The following is a 22159-nucleotide window of genomic DNA, read 5'->3' as shown; positions in this document are numbered from 1 at the left end:
TCCTATTGAATGAATCCCCTTCTTTATATTTCTTGGTAAGATAAATTTCATCAGGGTTGCTATCTATGCAGGATATAGGCAGATGCCTTATATCACCTTGCCCCTTCATCTCCCATTATTCCTCAACCTCACCCAAGAGCCAAACATGTGGAGAGCAACAGATCGTTAGTATGGGTAGACCTAGTAAAACTTTGCCCAATGATAAACAACTATCTAGCACAATGCCTAAGAAATCCTGGTCATCAGAATTTTAGATAGCATTTCTCTGCACTTAAGAGCAGTTCTAGAATTGAAAATCTACAATTGAGGCATGATGGAAAATCTGAGACCAAAAAAAAAAAAAAAAAAAATCCCAGTGTGACTACAAGCTCAACCATTGATTAGATATGCAGAAGTTGCTTTAACTTTGCATGGCTTGGTTTATTCATTATAAAATTAGGATAATAATACATAAGAATCAAGTAGAATAACAAAAACATTTTGTTATGATTGTAATTGATTAACAGTAGTAATTATAAATGAAATGTAATATTTTGGGGAGGGTGTGTAGACTTTTGGGGAGATGATAGGAGAAAGTGCCCATCATACATTAGCACCTTCAACCAGGGTCAAGGGCTTCAGGTCACTTTCTGTTTTTCCAGTTGCCTTCTGTTTGTTCCCCATCAGCAGCTCTTCCTCTGTGGTCCTCGCTGTTTATCCTGTCCAGCCAATTATTGAGAGCCTCCCATCATCTCTTTTCATCCCACATTGATGAGTGTTTCTTTCGTTCCATCAGCCAAGGACATTGATGGACTAGAAATGCCCATTCATAAAATATAATTTGTTTGGTGATTAAGTTACCCTGGGTAGAGCTATAGGCTTCCCCATATATTACATATGTAAGGCAGGGATTGGCAAGCTTTTCTGTAAAGGGTTGGGCAGTATCTATTTTAGGCTTGCTAGGTTCTATGGTTTTTGTTGTAGGTACTTAACTCTTTTGTTGTAACGTGAAAGTAGATGTAGATAATATGTAATCAAACACGACAGTGTTCCATTAAAACTTTATTTACAAAAACAGATGGTGAGCTGGCTTTGGTTCATGGGCCCTAGTTTTCTGGGTCTCCAAGACATAGAGATGAATCACACCTTGAAAGGGTCACAACCATCATCACATAGTATGGCTTTCCTGAAAAGGGGCTCCATGGAGAGCTGTAGCCCCACAATCAAAGGTTAAGTGGTCAAATGTATTTTTGAAATTCTATATGATATTTTCCCTTCTTCGAAGGACTCCAGTGCATTAGTATACTAAAGGTCCTGACTTTTTTCAGGAGTGTAACATTAGTAACAGGAATGGTAACTAATACTTTACCAGTGCTTACTATGTGCTGGAACTGTTCTAAATGCTCTTACATATATTATTTCATTTAATCTCCCTGTGAGATGTAGAGTTATTATTAATGTCATGTTATAGTCGATGAAACTGAGGCACTGGAAGGGTAGTAATCTGCCAAAGGTGCCGTAATTAGTGGAGCTGGGATTCAAAGTTAGACAGCCTGGCTCCAGGGTCTGTGGCCTGGGCCACCCTGTGCCTCTACATAACATGTAGACACCTGTGTGAGGTACCGTGTGAGCTGGGAAGGTGCTTCTTTAATCCAGTTCTCTCAGTGAGGTCTGGAGAGATTCAGTGACTTTGCAAGGGTCACAAGCATAATTAGTAACTGAGATAAGTCTACAGATCAGTTAAATCACTGCCCTTCACTGGAAGAAATGTTTAAATTAATCCTTTATAAAGATAAAAAAAATCCTTTTAAAAAATGAGTAATCATCTCTAATTTCCTTTTTCTAACTCCGGTTTTTATAACTAGTCCCATTTCAGTGGGGTGAATTTACAGTTTGATTTTTAAAAGAGAATTATTGTCACTTTAAAAAAATGGGATAGGCAATCCTCTATCAAGGGGAAGATGACAGATCTTTATCTCCAACTCACATCTCTCTCTCAGGCTCTAAATCAGTGTTCCCAAGACTCAATGAACATCGGAATCACTTGGGCTGCTTGGAAAAATGATGCTGAGCCCCACTCCACTGCTTTAGAAATTCTGTTTTGATTGCGGATCTGGCTTAAGTATTTCTAAAGATGTCTGTATCCAGGGTTGCAAATCACTGGTCTAGAGTCACATTTGTTATTGTCTGATAAATTGTACACCTACATTAACAGCTAACATTTAAAATACTACATGGAATGAAATAAAACTTATGTGGGCCATGGGTTATAATTAATAAAAATGTGACCACATTGCAAGCATGAGTGGAACTTTATTATTGCAGATTGATTGTGCTGGCAGCTATAATATTCAATCAGTTTTATGTGAGTGGAGCCTTTGGTTTGACATGCATAGCTGCAGGATAGACTGACTCTGATAGGTTGCTGTAAGTCAGTATGGCTCAAATAGAGGCTGATCTCTACCTTTTATGTGTTTGTTTAATGCCTGGGACTTATCGTAGAAGAATCATGTATTTTGGAGGATTACGTTTTGCCACTCTTCTTCAGCAACTTAAATATATTATAATTGTTTATGATAGAAGACTTCAGAAAAGAAAGCATGTATATTAGAGGAATTTAGCATAGCAGTGGACCATCTGGAGATCAAAATTCAGACTTACAGACTGTATGAAAGTGATGGGGTTGAAATTCCCAGGATTTGAGATGGTCAAATTACTACTGTGAAACATTAAATTTATCTTTAAGTTTTCTGGCAGTTAAGGCAAAAAAGTAAAACATGCTAAGGACATAATTTTATATTCTGGATAAAAACAGCTTCCACACTCACAGAGAAAATTGTTATTTTTGGACTGATTTCAACCAATAATTTAATACATATATCTTTGGGATAATACAGCTGAAAATATCTTCACCACAGTTTTGCAAGTCATAGAAATGATGTTCAGTTTATGATAGTTGAATGAATCCTCACGTAGTTGAGTGAACCAAATATCATGAAAAGGTAGACATTTCTATAGTTGTTCATTCACTTATTCATTTATTTGTTCAGTCACCTATTTGCTTTAAGTGCTAACAATGTACTGGATACACTGTTCAGTTATGGGAATATGATATCAATAAGATCATTCTTGTTCTCAAGGAGCTCACAGTACAGAGGAGGAAATGCTCAGTAAAACCAACATCTCAGAGTGAGAGAGGACAGAGCTCAAAATGAAGGTGTGTGATTGTTTATGTTTTGGGGACACAAAGAAGGAAGACCTAAGTGAGACCATGGGAGATCAGAGAAGACTGAATAGGCTTAAGATGAGCCGTGAAAATGCATTTCCAGAGGAAGAGGAGCAGGTTAAGCAGCAGGGAAGAGTACTGAGCAGTCAGGAAAATTGCAAATGTCTCTCCTAAGTTGGAGGGTGGGGTTCACATGGGGATGTGGAATCAGTGATATGTGTGGGGATCAGATTCCAAAGATCAGGCCAAAGACTTATAGACTGCATGAAAGTGATGGGTAGTCACTTCCCTAGTTTAGGCAGGGGAGTCACATGATCAGATTTGTGTTTTATAAAGATGACTCTAGCTACATTGTGGAAGGAAAGAGACTGGGAGGTCACGTGGGAGGCTGTTCGTATAATTCACTTCTTAAGTGTTAAGATCTGAAGGGAAGCAATAATAATGTAGAATAGGGGACAGATTCTACAGCTGTTTAAGAGATTGACTTATATGGATTAATGACTATAAGAAGGGGAAGAGAGAAGAATTAAGTAAAGTTACCTGGCTTAGATGACTGGGAAGCTGTGGGATAATTTACAGAGATGAAGAATGACAGTGGAAAATTAGGTTTGTGGGTAGGGAGCAAAGAGTGGAAGATAGTGAAGACGAGTTCAGTTGATAGTTATGGGACATTGACTGGAGAATTCCAGCAGAGCATTGAGGTCTGAGCTGGAGGCAATGGTTTTGGAATTTACCAGCATGTAGATGTCAGTTATAGATGGCAATGTATATTAGGGAGATGAGTTACATTCTGAAGCTCTGAGAAACATTTACACTTGAAAGGCTTGTAGAGGATACAGAGTTTGTGAAGGAGACAGAAGCATAGTAAGAATACACTGAGAGTATGTGTGGTAATGGAAGTGATTAATAGGATACATGGGACCACCTGGGGATGTAATCTTGAACAGCGATAGAACTGAGATAGAAACACACTAAACTCTCTCTGTGAATATCAGTTGTGCTAGATGGGACTTGATAGGAATTGGCTCTTTGACACCAGACTGAATATTATTAATAGGAGTCTATGGGTTCATATTGTTTAAGGGACATACGCTTTAGATATCAGATATATTTCAAAAGTTGGAGATCCAAACATTTCTCCACACGCTTAAGTCCAGTTGTGAAGGCAGAATAAATATCTGCAAAAGTCTTGAAAGAAACCTAAGTGCTTGCGTAGCACAAGGTGGAGACGACAATGTCCTGGGCTATGAAACATGGAAAATTAAGGCCAATTTCTACCAGTTAAGCACTTCAATTAATAAAATGCTCGGTGGAATGGATGGTCTTAAATAAAACTGTATTGTGAAGGTCTTGCCGGAGCAAATTAGCTGCAAGTAAGAGCACCACGTAACTGAATGCACTCTCGTAACGAGTAGAGTTATTAAAGATTACCAATTTAAATATGACACTTTTGGTTTGGGTATAAGTGGTACTTCTCCTCCTTGAGAATTGCGTTAGACTGCATGTCTGACTCTTTAAGACCTTTCTTAGGAATAACATAAGGAGATGAAGTATCACTGATACCTGGCCTCTTTTCCCATATCTGTGGAGCCTCAGGACCCGCAGGTAACTAAAAACAGAGGGCTCTTTGATCTGCTCATCCTTAGGAGGGTTTATTGCCTATCATGTCTTCTCTCTATACACTGGGAAATATACCATGTGCCCTGACTCCAGGCTGAAAGAAAGAAGCAAAGCTTCTCAGGGATTTTGTAGGTCTCAATATTGGAATATTAATAGTTTGACATCTCTCCTCTGTTCTTACCATCGTAAGAATTCACATCAAATAGGGAAGGGGAGATGTTCATTGTTTGTCTTTCTGGAACCTTATCTAGTTTCTGACACCCTTGTCTGCAACACTGCTAATTGCATTAGAGTTTTCCACCATTTAAATCCCTTAGTTCCCCCGTAATATTCAAGCCTTATGTGAAATTTCCCCAGTTTTCAGCATCTATATGTAAAAAATCTCCAACTGCATTTTTAAAAGATAACACAAAAGGGAATTTTAGGTCACTCCCAAGAAGCCAATGAGTGCTGTAGAAAGGAGGAATGTCTTAGAGCCAAGCAAGATTGTTATGTAAGATAGTCATTTGGCTTCCTGCAGGTTCTTCACTGGAAAATCAAGAAAAAGGGCTAAAGAGATTTTAAAATGTTCTGTAATTAGGAGAAATTTTTTAAAAATAGCAGCCTCCCTGCATGGTTGATATCAGGCCTCTAATATTAGCATCAGTAATAGAGATAAAATGCTTGTCTTTCTGTTTGCTCTAGCACAAGGATCTTACTTCATTTACTTAACAGAGTTCCTAAGTACTGAAGTACTGAGTACTGAAATGTAGTGAACTGTTGTGACGTTTAATAAAATAATACTTTTAGAGTCAACACCATTGTTAGAGTACTCCTGGCTACTCAAAGTGTGTTCCAAGGGCCAACAGCCTTGGTACTACAGGGGAGTCTGTGAAAGTGCATAATATTAGGCTCTAGCCCAGATTTGACTGAATCATTATCTGCCTCTTAAGGTGATCCCTAGGTGATTTGTCTCCACATTAATATTTGAAAATCACCGGTCTAGATGAATAATCCCATCTTTTAATTTTTTTATTTTTTTGTCAAGAGATTTATAATGAGAGGCGCCTGGCTGGCTCAGCCAGTAGAGTGTGCAACTCTTGATCTTGGGGTTATAAGTTTGAGCCCCATGTTGGGTGTAGAGGATATTTACTTATTTATATTTTATTTTATTATTATTTTTTTAAATATGAAATTTATTGTCAAATTGGTTTCCATACAGGGTGTAGAGGATATTTAAAAATAAAATCTTAAAAAAAAAAGAAATTTACAATGGAAACATCTGTTGTGCTGACAGTACTGAACAGAATTGTTTTTCTCACTAGAAACTCCTATTTTAATCACTCAAATGACTGGTTGGCAATGAAGAAGAATTACCATAAAAAAAGAAAAATCATGATTTTTTTCATTTTTTGATTGTCATGTTTCCTAAATTCATTTTTATTTGTTCTAGAGCTGAAATAAAGACCCACAGGTATAAAAAAGAAATTTTAAAACTATCTTTAGTGAATTGATTGAGTAGATACATCAGTTTCCTGTGTACCACTTTGCGTACATGGATATTTCTTTCATATGAGTTAAGTCTAGTTGATTTATTCTGTGTACAAAGTTCTCACATCAATAAAAACCCTATGTTATTAACACTTTTATAATGGGAATAAAGATTTGAGTGGAACACTGAAAGGAAGTTTGAATAGTTTGATATCATCAAGCTTTTAGGCATGTGGGTGCCATTAGCATGATGCCTGGTGAAATGTTGGTTAATCTGAAACTTGTAAAAATACATAATACACAAACTGAGAGCTGTAGGCTTCACTGAAGGCAGACCTGGTTAAGCAACTGTAGCTTAGGATATCACATTAGTAAATTTGGAGTCATTTTTGAATTTTTCCTTCCCCTCAACTATTTCATCTGGTTAATGTGCAAGTTCTGCTGGTTCCACTGCTAAAGTACATTTTGAGTTAATCCACTTTTCTCTATCTGCACCGCTGTGTTCCAAGCCATCACTGTCCCAGAAGTCCTCCCTCTTCCTCTATAGTTTCTGCTCTATCTTCTGCCCAATCCATTTTCTCCATAACGGGTGGAGTCATCCTTTAAAAATGCTGACATAAGTCCGTGTAACTCCTCTACTTAAAAATCCTTCACTGCTTTTCTATTGCTTTTGTTTTGTTATACAAATTCCCTAGCACAGCAGTAAGGCCTAGCATGATCTTCTCAGTGTATCTCATGCCATAGTCCCTTCTTGTTCACCTCACTCCATGTCTCCAGATTCTTGTCAGTTCCTAAGGTATACCTCCTTCTCATCATAAGACCATGAAATGTCTCACTCCTTTTTCCACATCAGGTCTCGGTTTTTTTTTTTTTTTTTTTTTTTTAAATTTTTTTTTTTTTTTTTTTTTTTTCAACGTTTATTTATTTTTTTTTTTGGGACAGAGAGAGACAGAGCATGAACGGGGGAGGGGCAGAGAGAGAGGGAGACACAGAATCGGAAACAGGCTCCAGGCTCTGAGCCATCAGCCCAGAGCCTGATGCGGGGCTCGAACTCACGGACCGTGAGATCGTGACCTGGCTGAAGTCGGACGCTTAACCGACTGCGCCACCCAGGCGCCCCCAGGTCTCGGTTTTAATGCCACCTTTTCAGGGAGGGCCTTCCTGACTGTCTAACTTTCCCATGATCCTCCATTTTAACTCCCTGTTTATGTCCTCAGTAGTGCATTACAGATTAATTGTATACATTTTGTATATTTATTTGCTAATTGCCTATCTTTCTCAAAGAATGTAGGCTCAGATGAGGGTGTACTGTCTTGCTCACAATTTATTAAGTTCCCAGCAAAAAGCAAACATCATTACATATTTGTTGAATAGATAGAATGACTTTAGAACAATCTTAAAAAAAATTTTATGTTTAATTTTTAATTACTTCTTTGATCTTCAGTGGTTCCTCGTTCATTATGCAAGTGATTAATTTTAAACAAATCCCTTCAAGTTCATTATGTGAAAAAGTATTAAATGTGACACTTTACTCTTTCAAGGAGTGCTCAATATTGGAAACAAAATTAACATGCCAAGAGGATATTTTAATAGAACATTTTGTTGAGATTTGTATCACAGTAACCAACTGAGGCTGCTTAGCCTAGTTATTTGTCTCAATCTTTGTGTTACCCTGTGACTGACTTTAAGAAAATGAAGTATGCCAGTTGTCTTATTTACCACTGTAATTTATTGATATGGTCTATAAACCAAATTTCAGGGTGACAAATTCTCAAAACTCAGAAAGCCAAAGTCTCTTGGACTCAGGGTTAAGAATTTGTGAGTCTGAAGACTGTGCTCTTACATATTTCAGGTGAGTCTCCATTGAGGTCTAGTTTCTGAAAGCCAAGCAAAGGGGCCCAAGACTATATTGTAGTTACCAAAACTGGATATCTCAGAACTTCAGAACTGAGTTATTAGATCAAGAAGGAAACCCAAGGGCGCCAGGGTGACTCAGTTGGTCAGGCATCTGACTCTTGATTTTGGCTCAGGTTACGATCTCATGGTTGTGAGACTGAGCCCCGCGTTGGGTTCGCAGAGCCTGTTTAAGATTCTCTCTCTCCTCCCTCTGCCCCTTTCCCACTTGCATGTACATGTGTGTCCTCTCTCTCTCTCTCTCTCTCTCTCTCTCTCAGAAAATGAGAACAAGCAAACAAACAAACAGAATGAATTCATGAAAGAAGTAAGCCAAAATAGCCCAACCAGGGGCCTGCTGATCTTGTCTGCCATGCTGGAGGTGCTCAAGTGATGGACCGAAGGACATGAGTTAAGGAATGTGGATGAGTAGTATTGTGTATGAGAGGACGATTGGAATGCCACAATCAAAAGTTAATTTAGACTTTCAGAGATCAGGATGAAAGCTGAAAAAATCTATTAAAATGTTTTACTTTAAGCATACTTGATATATGGATATTTGAAGAATCTGGATGATTGAACGTATATATTTTAAATTGGAATGTTCAGACTTTGTATTAGTTTCCTGGGGCTGGTCTGACAAAGTGCCACAAACTGGGTGGCTTTTAAACAACAGAAAATTACTATCTCAGTTCTGGAGGCCAGGAGTTCAGGATCAAGGTTTCTACAGAGTTGACTCATTCTGAGGGCTGCAAGGGAAGGCTGTGTTCCAGGCCTCTCTCCTTGCCTTGTAGATGACTGTCTTCTTTTATGTTCACATCATCTTCCCTCTGTACATGTCTGTGTCCAAATCTCCCCTTCTTATACGAACAACAGTCATGTTGGATTAGAGCCCACCCTAAGGGCTTCATTTTAACTTGATTGCCCTGTAGAGATCCTATCTCCAAGTAAAAAGAAGTGCTGGGGTTAGAAATTTAGAGGAACTACAATTCAACCCATAACAGACCTTAATAATTAATTATATGTCATTTTTAATATAGAAAATAAAAAGAACATATGTCAAAAATATTTGCTTCATGTGGCTTTAAACTCAAGCACATCCCCCCCCCCCAAAATCTAAGAAACTAACTACCTGTAGAAATTAGAATGTGGTATCTACATACTGTAGTCTATAACCTGTAAGCAAACTATAATAAAACTATTTTAATAAAGAAATTAATTAGTATCACTCTCTAAGTTGAAACTTGTCTTTGCGCAGTCATTTAGCCTTAACTGGAGTGTATTAGAAGCACCCTTTTTTGGGTAGAAGTTTGGTATTAATAACATAGCAGTTGACACAGAGGACAGATTTTCAGCAGGAGTTACATGTGCTAATGAAGCTTGGAGCTTACTGGAGGTTGATTTTAACGTTTCTCTTGCTTTCCCACTAATGAGATCTAAATGATAGGACTGATACACTTTTTTTTTCAAGTATTATTTAAAAGCCAGATCACATTTTAATTTAACATTGAATTTCCCATAAAATATTAAATAAGGTAAATGCAGCAAAATTATCCAACTTAGGAAATGTGCTAATCTTTTTTTTTTTTTTTTTTTTGCTTTTAAATCCTTAGCTGGGTTTTATAAAGAACCTCAGCAAAATCCATTTTCTTCCTCTTTAAAATGCTGTTATGTTTGTACGGCTAGGAACGGGGCACTGTCTTCAACAGTGGTGGTCAGTGTGATAAGAGGTAAACAAATCCTATGTTCATTCATTGATTGCATGATTTCTGTGTTTCCTAACTTTTTTTTTTTCTTATGGACAAAATATAATGCTAATTTTCACCTTCAGGAAAAGGTTATTCTGCCATTTTTCAAGGCCATTAGTGATGGAACTTGTGATGTGGTGTCCATATAACTGGCTTTTTTTTTTTTTTTTTTTTGCTGATATCTTCTGTTTATCCCATGCCCCCTCCTCCTGTCAATGCCCGGCGGTATTTATTTTGCAAAGTGCTTGGATGCTCATTCTGTCTGATGCACTCATCATTGCCAGCAAGGCCTCCGTTCACTGACAGCTGAGGTACAGCAAGTGGGCACTGGTTCATTCATATGCTTCAGTTGCTGTTGTAACACAGGCCCCAGCCTGACAGGTGAAGCGAACGGTGTAGTTTTGTGATGTGATTACCTGGAACCACAGGTCCACATTCACCCAAATGAATGAAATTGATTTTGATTTGCAGTCCAACAAAGTAAGGTTCCAGAATGTCAGCCATCCATCCATCCATCCCCTGTTCCCCCACCTCTGGTCTTTAGTTAAGTTGCAATATTAATGGGATGGATTTTATTTAAATACAATTTGGTTGAATAAGGGTGGCAATAGTCAAGACTCCCATTAATAAAACTTTTTTTTCTGCAAAAGTTTATTCTTAGAAATATAACTATATTAAATACTTGTCATGACTCAGAAGAAGATTTAGTTTTGACTTTTTAGAAGATACTACACATTAAACATAGACACCTATCCTTGTAGCTACACTCTCCTAACAGTTTCCCATTCCTCAATCTGTCTAGGAATCATTTTTAGTCTTGGAAGTATTTTTTTTTAATTTTTCAAGTTTTTATTTATTTATTTTGAGAGAGAGACAGAGAGAATGAGCAAGAGAGGGGCAGAGAGAGAGGGAGAGAATCCCAAACAGGCTCTGCTCTGTCAGCTTGAAGCCCAATGTGGGGCTTGAACTCATGGACTTTGAGATCATGACCTGAGCCCAAACCAACAGTCAGATGCTTAATCGATTGAGTCACCCAGGCGCCCCATAGTCTTGAAAGTATTTTTGGAGAAAGGCACAGACTTAATTTTCATATGCATATGTAGGGCTGAGCACTTCATTCCCTCTCATTACCATATTTTTTGCTGCTATTAAAAGGTATTGAGATCTCTGTACTAAACTTCTGCATGTTTATTGGTATCTGCCAGGCTAGTGGTTTTGGAATCTGGCTGTATATGTAATATATATAACCTAGTCAATTTCTTGAAAAAAAATTCCACAGACTCATAGGCCTCACTCCACAGCCACTTTATGACTGTCTCTCGAATAGATCCTGTTAGAGCCCAAGTAGCAATAAAAAATTGGTTTATCTTCTGGAGTGTAAGTAGGATTCAAGTTTTAGATGATGCTAGATATTGAGAGATATTTTCAGTGAGGGTGGATAATACCCATATTTGAGGATTAGTCAATTGGCTTCTTACATTAACATTAACAATTACAGTAACAACAGCCATAAGGAAAAAACCCCACAAAAACACGCTGGATTTCATCTAAGAAAATAGAGTGGATATTCCAAACTCTGCAGCATTCAAATGAAGGATACACAGAACAATGGGAAATTATCTGAATAGTCATTACAATACAAAGTAAATTACTAAAATAAGTAAATTATAACAACTAGACATTAATGCCACTTGATTTATTGCACATACACTAGTATCAGTCCTGTTCAAATACCTCATTACATTGAATTTTCTTCCCATGAATTAGTTATTTTTAGACCCATTTTAAAGATGATCAGCTAAAGGCTTAGAGATGAGAAATAACTTTCCCTGATGTCACACAGTTATTACCAAGTGCTTTTAAAATTATCTTGCTATGGGGTCACCTGGGTGGCTCAGTTGGTTAAGTATCCTACTTTGGTTCAGGTCATGATCTCGTGGTTCATGAGATCGAGCCCCACATTGGGCTCGCTGCTGTCAGCACAGAGCCTGCTTCGGATCTTCTGTCCACCCCCACTCTCTCTACCCCTCCTCTGCTTGCTCTCTTTCTCTCAAAAATAAATAACGTTAAAAAAAATATCATGCTATGATTGGCATTGTTTCTGGCTTATGTTTCATGCCCTTTCCATTACACCACACTTAAAATGTTTAGTGCTGTTCGACTCTGTACTATTAGACTTTTGCTCATTCTCTAACTCTCTCTTTTTATGCACATACATATATATTTTAAAATATGACGTGGAATATCGTGTTATCAGAATGGCATAACTGATGAGCCACAAACTCTGTGTCAGATATGTTGGTCTTATTCCCTGTCCCAGGTTCCCTTTCTTCCCTCCCATAGTAAGGAGGTCTATTCCATTTTTATTCCCCCAGCCCAAGGCTTCTTAATCACAGCATTATTGATGTTTTGGATTTGCTAATTCTTTGTTGTGCGGGCTACCCTATGCATTATAGGATGTTTGGCAACATCCCCACTTTCAATCTAGTAGGTACCATTAACACCACCCAGTGTCATAATCTAAAATGTCTCCATAATTGTGGCCAAATATCCCTTGGGAAACAAAATTTTCCCCAAAAGAGAAGGATTGCTTTAAGCTCAGTCTGAAAGTAGCTAAATAAAAGTGTAGTCCCTCTGCTTTGTTTCTTTCCTGCACATCAGGGGCTTTAAGGGATTAATTATTTAGGCATCAAGTTAGAACAAGTCAGGTTATGCTGTGGTAACAAACAATGGCAAAATTGGCTTAAATCAACAAGCCATTGGCTCTCCAGGGCAGCTGGCCTCCTGAGCTTGGTTAGCATTCTAGACCACTTCAGTCTTCTAGCAGTTCACTATCCACACATGTTTTCATGACCATTGCTGCAGGGAAAGATAGAGCATGGAGACCTGTGCATGAGGTCCTACATATGTCCTTCTGGAAGGTACACATGTTACTTCAGCTCACTTATTATTGACAAAAGCAAGTCAGATGGCTCTAATTTGCAGGCAGAGAAGAAATTTAGTCCTCCATGCTTGAAAGAGGATAACTGGGAGCACTGGTGAGCATCAAGTGATATCTACCATCATCATTTATAAACTGTTGTCTGAATGCTTCGTATTGAACCTCGTAAAGTTCTAGGTGACGTGATTCAAATAAAGTTGAAATAGAGTATTTACCCATTATTTCAGGAGAGAATGTACACGTGTGAAATAATCAGTGTGGAAGACAATATATATACCATACACAATAAATTATGATAGTGTTCATTAAAGTTATATATTGATTTGGAAAATATTTGCATTTTTATGATATTCGCATGGCATTTCTTTTGGGTTCTGGGACCCAATTTCTTTTTTTTTTTTTATTTTTTTACTTATATATGAAATTTATTGTCAAATTGGTTTCCATACAACACCCAGTGCTCATCCCAAAAGGTGCCCTCCTCAATACCCATCACCCACCCTCTCCTCCCTCCCACCCCCCATCAACCCTTAGTTTGTTCTCAGTTCTCAACAGTCTCTTATTCTTTGGCTCTCTCCCACTCTAACCTCTTTTTATTTTTTTTTTCCTTCCCCTCCCCCATGGGTTCCTGTTAAGTTTCTCAGGATCCACATAAGAGTGAAACCATATGGTATCTGTCTTTCTCTGTATGGCTTATTTCACTTAGCATCACACTCTCCAGTTCCATCCACGTTGCTACAAAAGGCCATATTTCATTTTTTCTCATTGCCACGTAGTATTCCATTGTGTACATAAACCACAATTTCTTTATCCATTCATCAGTGGATGGACATTTAGGCTCTTTCCATAATTTGGCTATTGTTGAGAGTGCTGCTATGAACATTGGGGTACAAGTGCCCCTATGCATCAGTACTCCTGTGTCCCTTGGATAAATTCCTAGCAGTGCTATTGCTGGGTCATAGGGTAGGTCTATTTTTAATTTTCTGAGGAACCTCCACACTGCTTTCCAGAGCGGCTGCACCAATTTGCATTCCCACCAACAGTGCAAGAGGGTTCCCGTTTCTCCACATCCTCTCCAGCATCTATAGTCTCCTGATTTGTTCATTTTGGCCACTCTGACTGGCGTGAGGTGATACCTGAGTGTGGTTTTGATTTGTATTTCCCTGATAAGGAGCGACGCTGAACATCTTTTCATGTGCCTGTTGGCCATCCGGATGTCTTCTTTAGAGAAGTGTCTATTCATGTTTTCTGCCCATTTCTTCACTGGGTTATTTGCTTTTCAGGTGTGGAGTTTGGTGAGCTCTTTATAGATTTTGGATACTAGCCCTTTGTCCGATATGTCATTTGCAAATATCTTTTCCCATTCCGTTGGTTGCCTTTTAGTTTTGTTGGTTGTTTCCTTTGCTGTGCAGAAGCTTTTTATCTTCATAAGGTCCCAGTAATTCACTTTTGCTTTGAATTCCCTTGCCTTTGGGGATGTGTCGAGTAAGAGATTGCTACGGCTGAGGTCAGAGAGGTCTTTTCCTGCTTTCTCCTCTAAGGTTTTGATGGTTTCCTGTCTCACATTCAGGTCCTTTATCCATTTTGAGTTTATTTTTGTGAATGGTGTGAGGAAGTGCTCTAGTTTCAACCTTCTGCATGTTGCTGTCCAGTTCTCCCAGCACCATTTGTTAAAGACACTGTCTTTTTTCCATTGGATGTTCTTTCCTGCTTTGTCAAAGATGAGTTGGCCAACGTTTGTGGGTCTAGTTCTGGGGTTTCTATTCTATTCCATTGGTCTATGTGTCTGTTTTTGTGCCAATACCATGCTGTCTTGATGATGACAGCTTTGTAGTAGAGGCTAAAGTCTGGGATTGTGATGCCTCCTGCTTTGGTCTTCTTCTTCAAAATTACTTTGGCTATTCGGGGCCTTTTGTGGTTCCATATGAATTTTAGGATTGCTTGTTCTAGTTTCGAGAAGAATGCTGGTGCAATTTTGATTGGGATTGCATTGAATGTGTAGATAGCTTTGGGTAGTATTGACATTTTGATAATATTTATTCTTCCAATCCATGAGCAGGGAATGTCTTTCCATTTCTTTAAATCTTCTTCAATTACCTTCATAAGCTTTCTATAGTTTTCAGCATACAGATCCTTTACATCTTTGGTTAGATTTATTCCTAGGTATTTTATGCTTCTTGGTGCAATTGTGAATGGGATCAGTTTCTTTACTTGTCTTTCTGTTGCTTCATTATTAGTGTATAAGAATGCAACTGATTTCTGTACATTGATTTTGTATCCTGCAACTTTGCTGAATTCATGTATCAGTTCTAGCAGACTTTTTGTGGAGTCTATCGGATTTTCCATGTATAATATCATGTCATCTGCAAAAAGCGAAAGCTTGACTTCATCTTTGCCAATTTTGATGCCTTTGATTTCCTTTTGTTGTCTGATTGCTGATGCTAGAACTTCCAGCACTATGTTAAACAACAGCGGTGAGAGTGGGCATCCCTGTCGTGTTCCTGATCTTAGGGAAAAAGCTCTCAGTTTTTCCCCGTTGAGGATGATGTTAGCTGTGGGCTTTTCATAAATGGCTTTTATGATCTTTAAGTATGTTCCTTCTATCCCGACTTTCTCAAGGGTTTTTATTAAGAAAGGGTGCTGGATTTTGTCAAAGGCCTTTTCTGCATCGATTGACAGGATCATATGGTTTTTCTCTTTTTTTTTGTTAATGTGATGTATCACGTTGATTGATTTGCGAATGTTGAACCAGCCCTGCATCCCAGGAATGAATCCCACTTGATCATGGTGAATAATTCTTTTTATATGCCGTTGAATTCGATTTGCTAGTATCTTACTGAGAATTTTTGCATCCATATTCATCAGGGATATTGGCCTGTAGTTCTCTTTCTTTACTGGGTCTCTGTCTGGTTTAGGAATCAAAGTAATACTGGCTTCATAGAATGAGTCTGGAAGTTTTCCTTCCCTTTCTATTTCTTGGAATAGCTTGAGAAGGATAGGTATTATCTCTGCTTTAAACGTCTGGTAGAACTCCCCTGGGAAGCCATCTGGTCCTGGACTCTTATTTGTTGGGAGATTTTTGATGACTGATTCAATTTCTTCGCTGGTTATGGGTCTGTTCAAGCTTTCTATTTCCTCCTGATTGAGTTTTGGAAGAGTGTGGGTGTTCAGGAATTTGTCCATTTCTTCCAGGTTGTCCAATTTGTTGGCATATAATTTTTCATAGTATTCCCTGATAATTGTTTGTACCTCTGAGGGATTGGTTGTAATAATTCCATTTTCATTCATGATTTTATCTATTTGGGTTATCTCCCTTTTCTTTTTGAGAAGTATGGCTAGAGGTTTATCAATTTTGTTAATTTTTTCAAAAAACCAACTCTTGGTTTCATTGATCTGCTCTACAGTTTTTTTAGATTCTATATTGTTTATTTCTGCTCTGATCTTTATTATTTCTCTTCTTCTGCTGGGTTTAGGCTGCCTTTGCTGTTCTGCTTCTATTTCCTTTAGGTGTGCTGTTAGATTTTGTATTTGGGATTTTTCTTGTTTCTTGAGATAGGCCTGGATTGCAATGTATTTTCCTCTCAGGACTGCCTTCGCTGCGTCCCAAAGCGTTTGGATTGTTGTATTTTCATTTTCGTTTGTTTCCATATATTTTTTAATTTCTTCTCTAATTGCCTGGTTGACCCACTCATTCGTTAGTAGGGTGTTCTTTAACCTCCATGCTTTTGGAGGTTTTCCAGACTTTTTTCTGTGGTTGATTTCAAGCTTCATAGCATTGTGGTCTGAAAGTATGCATGGTATGATTTCAATTCTTGTAAACTTATGAAGGGCTGTTTTGTGACCCAGTATATGATCTATCTTGGAGAATGTTCCATGTGCACTCGAGAAGAAAGTATATTCTGTTGCTTTGGGATGCAGAGTTCTAAATATATCTGTCAAGTCCATCTGATCCAATGTCTCATTCAGGGCCCTTGTTTCTTTATTGACCGTGTGTCTAGATGATCTATCCATTTCTGTAAGTGGGGTGTTAAAGTCCCCTGCAATTACCACATTCTTATCAATAAGCTTGCTTATGTTTATGAGTAATTGTTTTATATATTTGGGCGCTCCGGTATTCGGCGCATAGACATTTATAATTGTTAGCTCTTCCTGATGGATGGACCCTGTCACTATTATATAATGTCCTTCTTCATCTCTTGTTACAGCCTTTAATTTAAAGTCTAGTTTGTCTGATATAAGTATGGCTACTCCAGCTTTCTTTTGGCTTCCAGTAGCATGATGAATAGTTCTCCATCCCCTCACTCTCAATCTAAAGGTGTCCTCAGGTCTAAAATGAGTCTCTTGTAGACAGCAAATAGATGGGTCTTGTTTTTTTATCCATTCTGATACCCTATGTCTTTTGGTTGGCGCATTTAATCCATTTACATTCAGTGTTATTATAGAAAGATATGGGTTTAGAGTCATTGTGATGTCTGTATGTTTTATGCTTGTAGTGATGTCTCTGGTACTTTGTCTCACAGGGTCCCCCTTAGGATCTCTTGTAGGGCTGGTTTAGTGGTGGCAAATTCCTTCAGTTTTTGTTTGTTTGGGAAGACCTTTATCTCTCCTTCTATTCTAAATGACAGACTTGCTGGATAAAGGATTCTCGGCTGCATATTTTTTCTGTCTAGCACACTGAAAATCTCGTGCCAATCCTTTCTGGCCTGCCAAGTTTCAAAAGAGAGATCAGTCACGAGTCTTATAGGTCTCCCTTTATATGTGAGGGCACGTTTACCCCTTGCTGCTTTCAGAATTTTCTCTTTATCCTTGTATTTTGCCAGTTTCACTATGATATGTCGTGCAGAAGATCGATTCAAGTTACGTCTGAAGGGAGTTCTCTGTGCCTCTTGGATTTCAATGCCTTTTTCCTTCCCCACTTCAGGGAAGTTCTCAGCTATTATTTCTTCAAGTACCCCTTCAGCACCTTTCCCTCTCTCTTCCTCCTCTGGGATACCAATTATGCGTATATTATTTCTTTTTAGTGTATCACTTAGTTCTCTAATTTTCCCCTCATACTCCTGGATTTTTTTATCTCTCTTTTTCTCAGCTTCCTCTTTTTCCATAACTTTATCTTCTAGTTCACCTATTCTCTCCTCTGCCTCTTCAATCCGAGCCGTGGTGGTTTCCATTTTGTTATGCATTTCGTTTAAAGCGTTTTTCAGCTCCTCGTGACTGGTCCTTAGTCCCTTGATCTCTGTAGCAAGAGATTCTCTGCTGTCATCTATACTGTTTTCAAGCCCAGCGATTAATTTTATGACTATTATTCTAAATTCACTTTCTGTTATATTATTTAAATCCTTTTTGATCAGCTCATTAGCTGTTGTTATTTCCTGGAGATTCTTCTGAGGGGAATTCTTCCGCTTGGTCATTTTGGATAGTCCCTGGCGTGATGAGGACCTGCAGGGCACTTCTGGGACCCAATTTCAATGTGTGTGAGGTGAGGAGGTTTCCCCATACAGTCATCAATTTTCTGGGCACCAACTTGGGGTCCTATAATTCGACCTGACTCTGATACTATCTACCTGGAAGTATCATCAGATTCCCAAGTTAAGATTTCAGTCCTAGAAGACTGTCCCCCACTCTCCACTTCAGATGTCAGTTGCAAGCCCAGGTTGTTACCTGTGCTTCTGACTGGTTATAAATCACAGGTACTATGACCCCTTCCTTCTTTTGGGTTTGATTAATTTTCTAGAGCAGTTCACAGACTCAGGAAATGTTTCACTAGGTTACTGGCTTACTTTAAGAGGATATAGTTCAGGAACAGATGGATGGAATAGACGCACAGGGCAAGGAATGTGGGAGATGGCTTGGAGCTTCCAGACCTTCTCTGGGAGCCCCACTCTTTCTGTGTCACCAACCTGGAAGTTTTGGAATCCTGACCTTGGAATCCTGGGTTTTATGGAAGCTTCATTATCTAGGGATAATTGATTAAATCATTGGCCACTGATGATTGGCTCAACCTCTAGCCCTCTCTCTTCCTGGAAGCCGAGGGGTGGGACTTCAGGTTCAGTCCCTCTAATCACAAAGTTGGTTCCCCTGGTCAACCAGGCCATCCTTAGGTGCTATCCAGAAGTTACTTCATTAACACAGCAAAAGACACCTTATGGCTCTCATCACTCAGGAAACTGTGCCAGGAACTGCGATGAAGACCAAATATATATTATTATAATATCACAGTATATCTATTTATTCATTGTCTTTTTTCTTAATGTCCAATAAAGTTTCATAAATCTTTCTGGTTAAATGTCTTCCTAGTTGTTTTATAATTTTGCTTTTATTTTTGAATGAGATTCACCTCTAACTCCCCATTTCTTTTTTTTATTGTTTATTAACAAATGAACGTAAAGTTGTTTTTTGAGAGAGAGAGAGAGAGAGAGAGAGAGAGAGTGCGAGTGGGGGGAAGGGCAGAGAGACAGGAAGACACAGAATCCGAAGCAGGCTCCAGGCTTTGAGCTGTCAGCACAGAGCCCAGTATGGGACTCAAACCCACAAAACGTGAGGTCATGTCCTGAGCTGAAGTCGGCCACTTAACCGACTGAGCCACCCAGGCACGCCTCTGTTTTTTTTTAATGTCTATTTATTTTTGAGGCACAGAGAGAGTGTGGGATAGAGGATCCCAAGTGGGCTTTGTGCTGATGGAAGCCAGTCCAAAATGGGGCTCAGACTCTCAAACTGAGCGATCATGACCTGAGCTGAAGTCAGACGACTGAGCCACAGCCGCCCAGGCACCCCTCCACCTCCCCATTTCTACCTGGCTACTGCTGGCACACAGAAAAGCTGTTTGATTTTGGTACATTCTCCTTAATCCATATATCTTAATACCTGTAATATTTTGTATAGCTTTGTAATTGAGTCTTTTAAGGAGTGATTCTCAAAGTTTTGCCCTGAACTAGAAGCATCAGGATTGCTTGGGAACTTGTTAGAGAAGTCCAAATTCTTGGACTCTCAACCCAGATCTACTGACTCAGAAACTTTGAGGGTAGAATCTAGACTTTGGGATATTTAGATATGGAAACATAGTTGAAAAATAATGACATTTTCTTTTTCTTTTTTGATTTTTTACAGATAGTTATATTTCTTCTTAACTTGTAGCATTAGGTGAAACATGTAAGACAATGTTGGGTACTAATAGATATAATCTTGACTTTGATTTTGTTTAAAAGAAGACTATTGTTTGTTAGTTTCTGGTGTTTAAAAGTTCTCTTACTATTTGAAATTTTTACGCAGAGTTTTAAACAGGAATGATGGCTGATTTTTGTAAATGTTTTATAGGATTTACTCCCATAATCATGGGAGTTTTGCCTTTAACTTATTAGTGTTTGAAATATGTGGATGAGTTTCCAAATGTTGAACCACATATACAATCAAGGAATAAATACAACTTGGTGGACTTATTTTAATATGTTGCTGGATTTGTCTTGCTATTGCCTATTTCCTAGCATTTTAGTTAATTGAATTGTTTGTTTCCTTAAAAACAACATTACGGTATTTTTTCTTTCAATAATAATATTATTATATCAATAATATTGTTACAACATCTAATATTGTTAATGCAGAATTTCCTGTGTCAGATTTAAAGGTTAATTGCATTTTATTACCACATATTTTCTGTAGCTCCTCAGACCTCAAACCATAACAGTAACAATAATAATAGTTGCCTCTATGTATTCTCATTAGAATTCTCCCAAATATCTGGCTGGGTAGCTGCCCTCGTCAAGTGGAGCATGTAACCATCAAACTGAAGCACGAATTGGGGATTACGGCTGTAATGAATTTCCAGACTGAATGGGATATTGTACAGAATTCCTCAGGCTGTAACCGCTACCCAGAACCCATGACTCCAGACACCATGATTAAGCTATATAAGGAAGAAGGCTTGGTCTACATCTGGATGCCGACCCCAGATATGAGCACTGAAGGTAAGCATCAGAAAAATCTTTCTGGCTTCTTGTTGAAGTGTTTCAGAGAAGCCATCGCTGTCTGTCTGTCTGTCTGTCTGTCTGTCTGTCTTATCTATCTATCTATCTATCTATCTATCAATCATCTATCTACCTACCTATCTACCTACCCACCTACCTTTATGTCTATAATTGAGTGACTTAAATATGAGTGATAGAAATGGAATAACTATAAGGTTTTAGGTTTAATAGATTTGACATATTTTGATAATTTGGCCAAGATTCTGTTTAACATGGCTCCTTTGATTTGTTTATTCATTAACTATATGTCTATTGTGTGCCTGATGTATGTGTGGCATTATGCCGGCAGCTGGGAACACAGTGGTGAGGAAAAGCAGACATAGCTCCTGTCCCCATAGACCTTATAGTCCTAAAGGGAAGACACACATTAATCAAATAACTACGAACAGAAATTCACAAATACGATGAAACTTTTGTTAGAAAGATACTGCTGTGAGAGCATAGGCACAGGCAAATCAGATGTAGGAAGAGGGTCAAGGAAGGTTTTCCTAGGTATGTTTGAGCTAGATCAAAGGATGGGGTTGCTGGGGGTGAGGTGGGAAAGAGGCTTCCGGCAAGAGGGGGCAGCTTAGGAAGTCTCTGCTGCAGGAGAACATAGAATGTTCTAAAAGAAGCCCAGTATGGCTGCAGGTCAGGGAATGAAGGAAGAGGATCTTGCAGATTTGGGCCACAATAAGGATTTTAGACTGTCTCCTAAAAGCAGTAAGAAGCAGTTGAAAGGGTGGGAGACTGGGCTAGTGCCAAGATCACCTTTTTGTTTTTTTCCCCTTCAGAAGTGCGGTTTGCCCCGTGGACAAAAGATGGAGGTGGGCTCTCAGTGGATCTGGGGACACCAGTTAGGAGGTTACTGCGATAGTTGAAGTGAGAGATAATGAGGGATGACACAGTTGGGGGCAGGGTGGCAATGGTGAGGCTGTAGTTACTGCACAAGTACTGGCTGAGCATGTCTTTGTGAAGAGGGGTCAGGACACGTGTGCTGCTGGGAAAATGAGAGAGACAGAAGGCATAGTTTTGATCTAATGGCAAGAGGTGATAAGACAAGCTCAAAACTAATTACAATGCAGAGAAGAATGTGATGCGAGTAATGAGTCACGTGTTCCTCATGGGTTATGAGGTGGGGAGAAAAGCACAGGGAGGCTATATCAATGTCATGGCATTTGAGGTGGGCGTGGCTTTGACAGGTTGATGGAGAGGGAGGAAGGGCATGCCAGGTGGATGAAACGGTGTAAGTCAAGGCCTAAGGCATGGCATTTTACAGGAATGC

At 38.8% G+C, this 22159-nt stretch overlaps 1 protein-coding gene across 3 annotated transcripts in view; it reads left to right on the top strand.

The window, feature by feature from the left end:
• The window catches only part of EPM2A (EPM2A glucan phosphatase, laforin), a 167251-nt gene that overhangs the window by 135678 nt on the left and 9414 nt on the right, over positions 1-22159 (top strand). For 2 of the 3 annotated variants that reach the window (XM_086708069.1, XM_025925654.2), the window contains exon 3: positions 20594-20835. The exons of the other annotated variant lie outside the window; for it this stretch is intronic. In XM_086708069.1, the coding sequence (XP_086564195.1) occupies positions 20594-20835 (242 nt within the window). The remainder of the gene's footprint in view (positions 1-20593; positions 20836-22159) is intronic. 3 annotated transcript variants of the gene reach the window in all.

Source organism: Puma concolor, chromosome B2, assembly GCF_028749965.1.
Source record: "Puma concolor isolate L17-30 chromosome B2, mPumCon1.1.hap2, whole genome shotgun sequence".
Lineage (NCBI taxonomy): Eukaryota > Metazoa > Chordata > Mammalia > Carnivora > Felidae > Puma > Puma concolor.
The sequence above is the reverse complement of the archived record's forward strand: the minus strand, read 5'-3'. Positions and strand labels throughout refer to the sequence as shown.